This window comes from Dromiciops gliroides, assembly GCF_019393635.1.
Source record: "Dromiciops gliroides isolate mDroGli1 chromosome X unlocalized genomic scaffold, mDroGli1.pri SUPER_X_unloc_1, whole genome shotgun sequence".
Lineage (NCBI taxonomy): Eukaryota > Metazoa > Chordata > Mammalia > Microbiotheria > Microbiotheriidae > Dromiciops > Dromiciops gliroides.
Genome location: NW_025316797.1, coordinates 57,918 through 67,961, shown reverse-complemented (window position 1 = coordinate 67,961; position 10,044 = coordinate 57,918). Strand labels below are relative to the sequence as shown.

The 10,044-nt window shown below is 38.1% G+C and overlaps 1 protein-coding gene across 1 annotated transcript; it reads left to right on the top strand.

Annotated features, from left to right (window-relative positions):
• The first annotated feature begins 1,767 nt into the window (after positions 1 to 1,767).
• Positions 1,768 to 9,743, top strand: LOC122734265 (RNA-binding motif protein, X chromosome-like). The gene is made up of 9 exons (XM_043974971.1): positions 1,768 to 1,934; positions 3,630 to 3,750; positions 3,938 to 4,044; positions 6,329 to 6,488; positions 6,952 to 7,104; positions 8,333 to 8,447; positions 8,539 to 8,664; positions 8,756 to 8,844; positions 9,260 to 9,743. The coding sequence occupies exons 1-9, from the start codon at positions 1,920 to 1,922 to the stop codon at positions 9,568 to 9,570; spliced, it is 1,197 nt and encodes a 398-aa protein (XP_043830906.1). The 5' UTR covers positions 1,768 to 1,919; the 3' UTR covers positions 9,571 to 9,743.
• Positions 9,744 to 10,044: the final 301 nt, after the last annotated feature.

Sequence of the window (10,044 nt, the reverse complement as noted above, 5' to 3'; positions counted from 1 at the left end):
ATGTGTTAGCTATGAGGAGAAAGTGATGTAGGAGGCAAAAAAGGAGCTAACAGAAAAACCTAAGGCCTGAACTCTAAGAGAGATTCAGACTCCGGTTAATGGATAACTTAAGACTTGAGTCAAAAAAAAAAAAAAAAAGATGAGTCTTCATTAATATAAGTCAGGGCCTAAGCTCTTGTTACCCACATTAATCAGCACCCATAACAAGAACATAAAGAGGCAGGTCATAGAGACCTTAACTGTAACAATGATACACTGACAGAGTATTAAAATTCAAACTGATAAATGAAAATATTTTGAAACTAAGGATGGGAATCAAAAGGCCAAATTTGTCCCCAGATTCACCTTATGACCCGTAAGCCCCCAAAACATACATCCACGGAAAACGGTACCCATCTCTGCCGTTGGCTTAGGACCCCAGGAAGTCCAAATTAGGATAAGCCTTTCCCTGTACCTCCCTAAGGTGGAGGTTATCATAAGGAGACTGATAATCAATTATCCATACTATAAATATAACTGTCCTTGCTTTCCCTATTTGAGAGATACCTTTCTACTTTTCTGGTTCTCTCCCTGTGTTCACTCACAGTATTACAATAAAACTTGGGAAACTGAGTCACTGAGTCTTGTAACTCTTTTGGGGCAACTCTAATTACATCCCACATCAAAAGGAGGAAAGTAGTAGGATGATTGGTGGAAGAGGTTAGATGAAAAAGGAAGTGCTAATATTTGGGATTTTAAAAAATAAGTTTGATTAGCATGATCTTGATAATAAACATTGGAGTTTGTTGTTAATGTGATTGTTTTAATTTTGGGTACATTCAGCTTTTGAAGTAGAATTTAAGTGGTATCACTATTCACATTAAGTAACTAATAGCAAACAATAATTGCTAGCATAACTTCTTTGTGTGCTTTACAAATACTTCATTTTATCTTTATGACAACATTCGGTTGTAGGTGCTCTATTATTTCACAACTGAGGAAAACTGAGGCAAATATTAAGTGATTTTCCTAAAGCCACGAAAAACAATCATGATTTGAATAATTATAAAAGTATGTCTTTAATATTTTGTTTCAATAATTTAAGAGAAGCTGAAGATATTATTGGATGGCTATTTAAAGTTAATGTGATTAAGTTTAAAATCAAGAATTATTTATTTTATTAACAATTTTGGCTATTTTACAAGCCTTTCATGTTTTTTATAAAAGGTTTATTTTATTTAACAAGGGGAAACTGTTATTTTCATAGTTGGGTCAATTTTTTTAAAACTGTGAGAATTCGAAAGACCAAAACAAGGAAGTATTTTAGGAGAAAGAGAATGTGTACTAGGCAACAGCCCCACCCCCACTTCTTCCAGGCTCAACCCAAAGCAAGTCTTACATCCGGGACTTTCAGCCTCGTTCTCAGACAGTATAAAATTAGACGTCCACCTTTCTTTCAGTAATCGTTGCGCAGTTGTGATTGGGCAACTTTATAGGGAGTCGGTGTGTGACTCGAAGAAAGAGAAGGTAAGGCCTTTGTGAGAAATTTTTGGTATTCTTTGACCTTGGAAAGATATCAACTAAATACTTAGTAAAATTGCGGAACTGCAGTATTCAAAAATGTTAATTCCTTTTAAATAACTGGGTTTTCTGTTTTTTGTGGGTTTTGGGGGGAAATTTGGGCCGATTTTTAAAAAGGTACAGATTTAAAACTCCGTTTTGCCTATGTTACTAAAATATATTTGGTCACCATTTTAGACGAGATAACATCGCATTGTTGCTATTTGGGTTCAGAAATAATTCAGAGGGGAGAAGAAAAGGGGGCGGTTAGGGTTGAAATGCCAGGGTGGTTACTACAGTTGTTTCTTCAGAATCATTTTTTAGTTTGAACAGCGAGGGATTCCAGGGGGGAGGAACAACAACAACAACAACAAAAAATAATGGGGAAGTCTGAGGTAAAGAACAAGGGGTGTTTTGTGTGTGTTTCTCGTTTTGTGTTTTCGTTTTTAATTCATCGTTTTTAGATAAAAAACGACGAATTGAATTGCGTCGACCTTGTCACGTATTAGGACAGGCGCCATTTTGTTATCAATTGGCGCCTAATTTTACTTCGAAGTAGTGGTGGCGAAGTGACGTATTTTAAAAATTAAAAGAATATCAAAATTTGTCCAAAGCAAAATAAAATTTTATTATAAAAGAGCTGATTTAAAAAATAATTCATTGTAAAAATCCAGTGTTTACAAAACTTAAGGGGATTACTACCGACCTTTGTACAGATCTAAGGCTTTTCTGAAGTAAAAAAAAAATAGAATTGTCGAATGTTTTTCAAAGGCAATGAGATAGAAAAAAGTTTAATTTCCACAAATATCAAGTATTCTTTAAAGTCAATTCCCCTACTGTCCCTTTCTCCCCATCGCCTCCTATCTCTTCACTTCTGGATCTTCATTCGGTCTCCTCCCCTACCCCACCCCTGATCTGGCTCCCTCTTCATTCCTCTGTCTCCCTTTTCCCGCCTTACGCCTCACCGCCCCCTCCTCACCTCGCCCCTCGCTCTCCCTCCTCACCCCAGCTCGCACTTTACCCTTCCCCACCCCGCCTCGCGCCCCTCCCCCTCCCATCTTGCACTTCGCCACGCCCCCTCCCTCGCCGCATCGCACCTCCCCTCGAGCCTCACCCCTCCCGCTCCCGCCAAGCGCCTCATCTTTCCCTCCCTCCTCCTGGCTCCTCACTGCTCTTTCCCGCCTTTTTCGTCTCACCCCTACCCCTCCCTCCTCACCTCGCCTTGCGCCGTACCCTTCCCCGGCCCTGCCCCGCGCTTCGCCACGCCCCCTCCCTCTGCCGCCTCAAGCCCCGCCTCTCGTCTCGCGTCTCGCGTCTCGCCCCTCCCGCCTCGCGCCTCCTCCTTCCCTCCCTCCGCCTGGCGCCTCGCTGCTCCTTCCCGCCTTTTTCGTCTCGCCCCTCCCCCTCGCTCCTCATCAGGCCTGGCGCCTCGCGCCTTACCCCTCCCTCTCCCGCCTCGCACTTCGCAACGCCCCCTCCCTCTAGCGCCTCAAGCCCCGCCTCTCGCCTCGCCCCTCCTCCTTCCCTCCCTCCGCCTGGCGCCTCACTCCTCCTGCCCGTTTTTTTCGTCTCCCCCTTCCCCCTCCCCCCTCATCACGCCTTGCGCCTGACCCGTCCTCGGCCCTGCCTCGTGCATCGCCACGCCCCCTCCCTCGGCCTCCTCGAGGCCCCCCTCCCGCCTCCCGATTCACCACGCCCCCTCCCTCGCCGCCTCAGGCCTCCTCCTTCCCTCCCTCCGCCAGGCGCCTCCCTCCTCCTTCCCGCGCTTTTCGTCTTCTCCCTGCCCCCTCCTCGCTTTGCTTTGCCCCCACCCCCACCCGGCCTCCGCCTCAGGCGCCTTGCGACTCACTTCGCCTCTCGCCTCACTCCTTCCCGCCCCGCCCACCGAATAGCGCTGAGGTAAAATTTTTTTTCAGAAATATAGATTTTAAAATGTCTGAGGAAAATTTACTCCTCGACAGATACCACAGAATATTTCCTTGTACATTTAATGGGAAAGTATGACGTAAAATTCGATTAAGATAACTACATAAAAATTTCAGGTTAAGAATTTTGCTGTGAAATCGCCAGATTTTACCATTATTTTACAGATTGTTGCAAAAATGGTGGAAGCGGATCGTCCGGGGAAGTTATTTATAGGAGGGCTCAGTACAGAAACCAATGAAAAAGGCCTTGAATCAGTTTTTGGGAAATATGGCCGTATAGTAGAAGGTAAGTATCAACGATACTCTTTTATTAAGAAACGGCAATTATTTTAGATCTTGTAAGAAATAAAATGCCCTTAATGTACCTTACTGCCCAAATCTGTGAGAAATTAATCCAGAAAAACATTGAAAACTTTATTTAAATCCCTTTAGCATTTTAAATTTCATTTCAAAAAATCTCATTTTTGTCTCAGTTCTTTTGATGAAAGATCGAGAAACCAACAAATCCAGAGGCTTTGCTTTCGTTACTTTTGAGAGTCCAGCTGATGCCAAAGATGCTGCAAGAGACATGAATGGAAAGGTAGTTTTATTTGTACTTTTATTTCCATCTCAGGCTTCTTCCATTTTTTTTCCATTTAATTTATTCCGTTTGGAACCCTGACAAAATACATCTCAACAGGTTCATGCTCTCAAAAAACACCAAACCTGGGGCAGCTAGATGGCGCAGTGGATAGAGCACCGGCCCTGGAGTCAGGAGGACCTGAGTTCAAATCCAGCCTCAGACACTTAACACTTACTAGCTGTGTGACCCTAGGCAAGTCACTTAATCCCAATTGCCTCACTAAAAGAACAAAACAAAAAAACACCAAACCTTTTATGACAAGTTTTCAAAACAGAATTTTAAGGAATTACTTCATTTACTTTAAACATGCATTCTACCCATCCTAATTGACAGTATCTTCCTTTTTGTTGGGATAATCTTCTGCAAACAATTTTTCAGGATTATCTTGTCCAACTAAAATATCTATCTACAGAACTTCATCCTAACAAAAACATATATTCTTTTCCCCTGTTAACCTTTCTTGATATTTTTAATTAAACTTCACTTTCCATTTCTATAAAAACAGAAATAGTAGTGTAAGCAATAGCTTACCAGAGATTTCTTTAACCATGATCATCTACAATATGCCATCACCTCTAACCCCTAAAACCTGTGCTTCAGTACCTTTGAAAAAAGGTGTTAACTCAAACTAATTTCTTTTTCAATTCCTATTAGATTATAATTTTGTTTCCAAAATCATTTGGTGTTTCACTATTTCAACCATGTCAAAGTGATCTAACCCAACTATTTTGTTTCAAAACTTTGTTTTTGGTTTTTTAGATTCTACAATTACATTTAAATACAATTAAATACATAGGATCACAAAGGAGACCTGTCAAGCTGCAATAAAGAAAAATTAGAGACCAGTAATAAATCCAGCTGAAAAACATGAAGTGACATTTTATTTGATAAGTTTTAGAAAGTGTGTTTATGAACAAAAGGAAGATGGAATTAAAAGGAAGCATTCTAACAGTTTTTTTAAAGTACAGTACAGTCAGTCACATAAAACAATCTGAAAAATTCAGAAAAAAAAAAAGGACTGAACCTTCGAACAATCAAACCATAACTTTTCAAATCAGATTATATGAAGCTTACATTAAGCAAGCTGAGAGGTGATGGGTATGTCTATTTAGCTGGCTGGCCAGCTTGAATTAATCTTATCCTCATATTTTCTTTTTCTTTTCTGCGGGCCAATGAGGGTTTAAGTGACTTGCCCCGGGTCACGCAGCTAGTAACTGTCAGGTGTGTAAACCCAGGGCCAGTGCTTTATACACTGCCGCTATCCTCATATTTTCAATAAAGTAATTTGGCTTGTAAAATACTGAGTTTGAGGAAATACTACAATGTTCACATTTTTACCAGTAAACATTTGAAAGAGAAACTCAACTGGCAACTAGAAATAAACATTTTACTATAAATAGTACAAAAATTGTCATAAAAATAACAAAATAGATAACATCTTTAAAAGAAAAAATGGAAACAGCTAAAACTGATGGTAGCAAATCAGCAAAGAGATGGATGGGGTTCTCCCCGCACTCTCCCAAAAAAGAATAATGTACTAGGTGGTATTTGATATGTTTGCCATGTTAGTGTATAACTGAGGCTAAGCAAAATGAAGGGAATTTGTGTTTTTTAACTTTGTTTTTTGTAAGTTACATATAAAACATTAAATTCAAGTCAAGCTACTTTCTATTCACAGCAATACTTAAGAGTTATCAAAATGTATAAAATCTATATGATTTAAAATTACTTATGAAATGGATTGATTTCAAATATTTGATCATCATGATTCATAATTACTTTTCTGTTTGCAAAGTTCATTTTTGCCTTACAACAGCCCTGAGAAGTGGATGATGAAACAAACTGAAGACCAGAGAGGTTAATTTGACTTACCTAAGGTTGTATGCAACTAGTAAGTGGCATAGTTGGGGCTAAAATGTGGGTTTACTTGCTTGGTGTCTAACATTTTTTCTACGACATGATCCCATCCCAAATTAGGAAACAGAACAAGTATTGCTGTCCATTTTTTTTTTCTGCCAAAGGTATTCTTAAAGTCACTGTAGGCACACTAAACACCTGGTTTTTGGGTTACTCATGGGTTTTGTGAAAAGTCAATTAAATGATGTCTTTTGAGAGGGCAATAAGTCTTTATCCAAGAAAACTGAGCAAGAAAATCATCTCATATTTAAATAAAAATTTGAACAAGTGAGTTCTTTGAACTATAATTCATTTTAACATTTGATAAGATAATTGTTCCTTTTAGTCCTTAGATGGAAAAACAATTAAGGTAGAACAAGCCACCAAACCATCTTTTGAAAGTCGTGGTAGGCGAGGGCCACCACCCCCTCCAAGAAGCAGAGGTCTTAGAGGTGGAAGACAAGGAAGTGGTGGAGCAAGAGGGCCACCTCGTGGAGGTCACTTGGGTAATGTAGCAATCAGTGCCTGAACTGACAAAGTTCAACACCTTGATGATTTGTTTTTGTCAAATGAGCCTTTCTGTGTTCTTAACCTAAGAAGGAAGAAAAAAACTCTTCCTTTGCAAATGTATTGTTTGTTTTCTTGAAAATGAAATAAAATTTCATGATCTAAAAGAATAGATTATACTTGAAGTTTTGCCCCACTTTGTTGTCCCTGTATAATGATTTTATGAGTGTTAGCTTAGCTGGAGACTAATATTTCTAAAAGTGGACTATTATTCAGGTAAAATAAATTTACTGTGGTTGAAAAATACATCAAGAGAGAATAAGCTGTAGAAACAAATTGACATCAAATTCTATACCATTGCAAAGAATGTATGTAAATTGAAATTCATTATTATTGATCATGCATATTGATTCAATTAATGGTAGTCTTATCAATGGTTTCTTTTTTTTCTTTTTTCCATAGATGACAGTGGATATTCTCTTCATTTCAACGTGGGTTCTTCCAGGGGACCAGTCCCAGTTAAAAGGGGCCCACCTCCACGAAGCGGAGGTCCTCCACCTAAAAGGTCTGCACCTTCTGGACCAGTACGTAGCAGTAGCGGAGTGGGAGGAAGAGGTAAGTTCTCTGTACATTAGAAAGGTTCATTTATAAAAAGAAATCATTGTAGTCAGTAATGAAATTTCATTTGGAACAGGATGATGCGTCTTACAGGGTTTCATGTTCAGGAAGGCTTCCTTACCAAATACTAAGTTTCTGAACAAGAAGGAACATTTTTTTTTGCCCCACAAAAATAATAGGTTTATAATAATTACAGTAAGGGATAGTTTTCATGCTCTGTACCATTGTCAAAGATTGCTAGCCTTTTTGTAGGTGAGAAAAGAATGGTCCAGAGTAAAGACACCAAGACTGATGGCAGGAAGAAGTTTATGTTGGGATATAATGGCAGAAAGTGGTTTGAAAGGTCAAGGTAGATTTGGCAAAGTTGTGTGGTTTGGATCCCTTCTCTGGATGTTAAGTCCATAAAAATAAGAATAAAAAATTTTTATAGGATTACAAAGGAAATCAGTTTTACTTAAGGTTATTTAAACAAAATTTTTTTTGAAAATTTATATGATTGCAGATGAATAACATAAAATTTGGAACTCAAAACTTTTAATAAAAATGTTTAACAAAAGTTATGTGAGGTAAAAACTTAAAATAGATCAAGAAAAAAGTTAAGTGGGTAAACTGTAAGTTGCCTAAATGCCTTTGACAATTTTGGGTGATGGAGATGGAATCTTATTAATAATTATAGCTGATATTTATGTAATGTATAGATGACATTTATGTTGCAGAAGCATATCCTCTCAACAATCCTGAGAGATATGTCGTATTACTTTCCACATACTATAGAAGACAAAACTGAGGAAACATAAGTAGTTTACCAAGGGTCACAACTAGTAGTTGAGGCAAAATTTAACTCAGACTTTCCTTTACATATTTTGTAAGAATTGTGCTCATGCCACCTACCTTCTTCAGAGAGTAAAATCAAATGACTTGAAAAGGTAATAGATTAAGGAATATTTTAGGGTTCAGTAACAGTACTCGTTTCTAATTGTAGGATTTAACAAAGAATTTAAAAATTGACAACTTTCCTAACCAATCCTTAATCAACATATTATTTTACTTTCAGATACTTTATAAACTGGTTAATACTGTAGGCAGAAGAGAGTTAAAGAACATTAAGAGATTCAAGTCCTTACCCACACTTAAGTTGGCCTCCTGGTTTTTTTTCATTTCTTTGTAGTTATAATTTAATTACATTACTTCAGAAGTTGGTTTAAAATTTTTAAACATTTTTAAGGTCTAGTATCTCATGGAAGAGATAGCTATGGAGGTCCTTCACGAAGAGAACCAATGTCATCACACAGAGATGTGTATATGTCACCAAGAGATGATAGTTACAGTACTAAAGAGAGGTAAGCAAAGTAATGTAGTATTTTAGTTGGGGAGTGTTTTTATTTTATTTTATATTAAATTAAATTAGAAAAATGTACTCCTTAATTTTAGTTATTCAAGCAGAGATTATACAAGTTCTCGGGATTCCAAAGATTATGCTCCAACTCCAAGGAACTATACATACCGTGACTATGGCCATTCTAGCTCACGTGATGAGTATACATCTAGAGGATATAGGTACAGTACCATCAAAATTGGTTTATTTTAAATTGGGATATTTATGATTTAAGCTTTCACAGTTTTTGCTTAATACGTTTTCTTTATTTAGTGACCGTGATGCGTATGGTGGAAGTCGTGATAGAGACTATTCAGATCACCCAAGTGGAGGGTCCTACAGAGATTCTTATGAGAGTTATGGTAAGAACATAGTTTTTTGGATCATAAACTACAAGTGCATAGCCCCTCATTAGCAAGTTTTAAGAAGAATATCTTTTTTAGTCTCCTGGTAACTTAAGGGATTTAAAATTTTTATTCTCTAAGGAATTACTTTAAACTTACTTATTAGTCTTCATGAAAGAATTGGCATTCATTGTTTTTCTTGCCAGTGGTGAAAATACTGGAAAAAGTATAAGGTGATGTTTATGGAATTGTTTGTTTTTAATATTCGACCATTAGATTAATTCGATGTCATTTATATAAATTTGCATCGAAAAAGAAATCTATTTCCTTGCAAAAACTAATTTAAATATTTAAGATTTAAAGATTAAAGATTGAAATTATTAAAGATTAAAGATTTAAATGTTGCGTGTTTGTCTTTAATAAGTACCTGCAGGTAACTCCCGCAGTGCTCCAACTGCTCGAGGGCCTCCTCCCTCTTATGGGGGAAGTAGTCGCTATGAGGATTATTATAGCAGCACACGAGATGGATATGGTGGAAGCCGTGAAAGTTACTCAAGTAGCCGAAGTGATATTTATTCAAGTGGTCGTGATCGTGTTGGCAGACAAGAGAGAGGGCTTCCTTCTTCAATGGATAGGGGATATCCTGCCCCTCGTGATTCATACAGCACTTCCAGCCGTGGAGCACCAGGAGGTGGTGGCCGTGCAGGAAGCCGATCTGAAAGAGGAGGCAGAAACAGATACTAAAAGAAACAGGAGGGGTTTTTTTTTTCAACTCAAAGAAATTAAGCATTGAGTTTAGTGGTAGGGAACTACTAACGACTAATTTCGAGTTATCCTCTAAACATTGTTTTAAAGGTTTGAAAATAGTTCACATTTCTTTCATGCAGTAAATTATAAAACTTGCTGTTAGTGGTGTTATAAACTTGTGACAGTGTTGTGATTGCTTTTGAAAATAAAGTTTTTTCTGAACTTTTTTGATTTTCTTGCTGAATTAGACATTCCAAGATGGACATCTCCAAAATAACCAAGTCATCTCAGATGGTGTGGGGGCGATGTGGTTTGTGCTAGTTTTGGTCTATACCAGATTTTGAAGGGGGTAGGGGAAATAGAGATACATATATAAACATGCACATATGCACAAGTAGACACGCACATGTAAAGATCAGCGACTGCCTTCCCCTCCCCCGCCTCCCCCAAGCCTGGCCGCCACTCCAAAGG

Coding starts and splice junctions, on each gene's coding strand:
- LOC122734265 (XM_043974971.1), top strand. Junction 3,751..3,937: donor ATATGGCCGTATAGTAGAAG/GTAAGTATCAAC, acceptor TTTTTGTCTCAG/TTCTTTTGATGAAAGATCGA. Junction 6,489..6,951: donor ACCTCGTGGAGGTCACTTGG/GTAATGTAGCAA, acceptor TTTTTTCCATAG/ATGACAGTGGATATTCTCTT.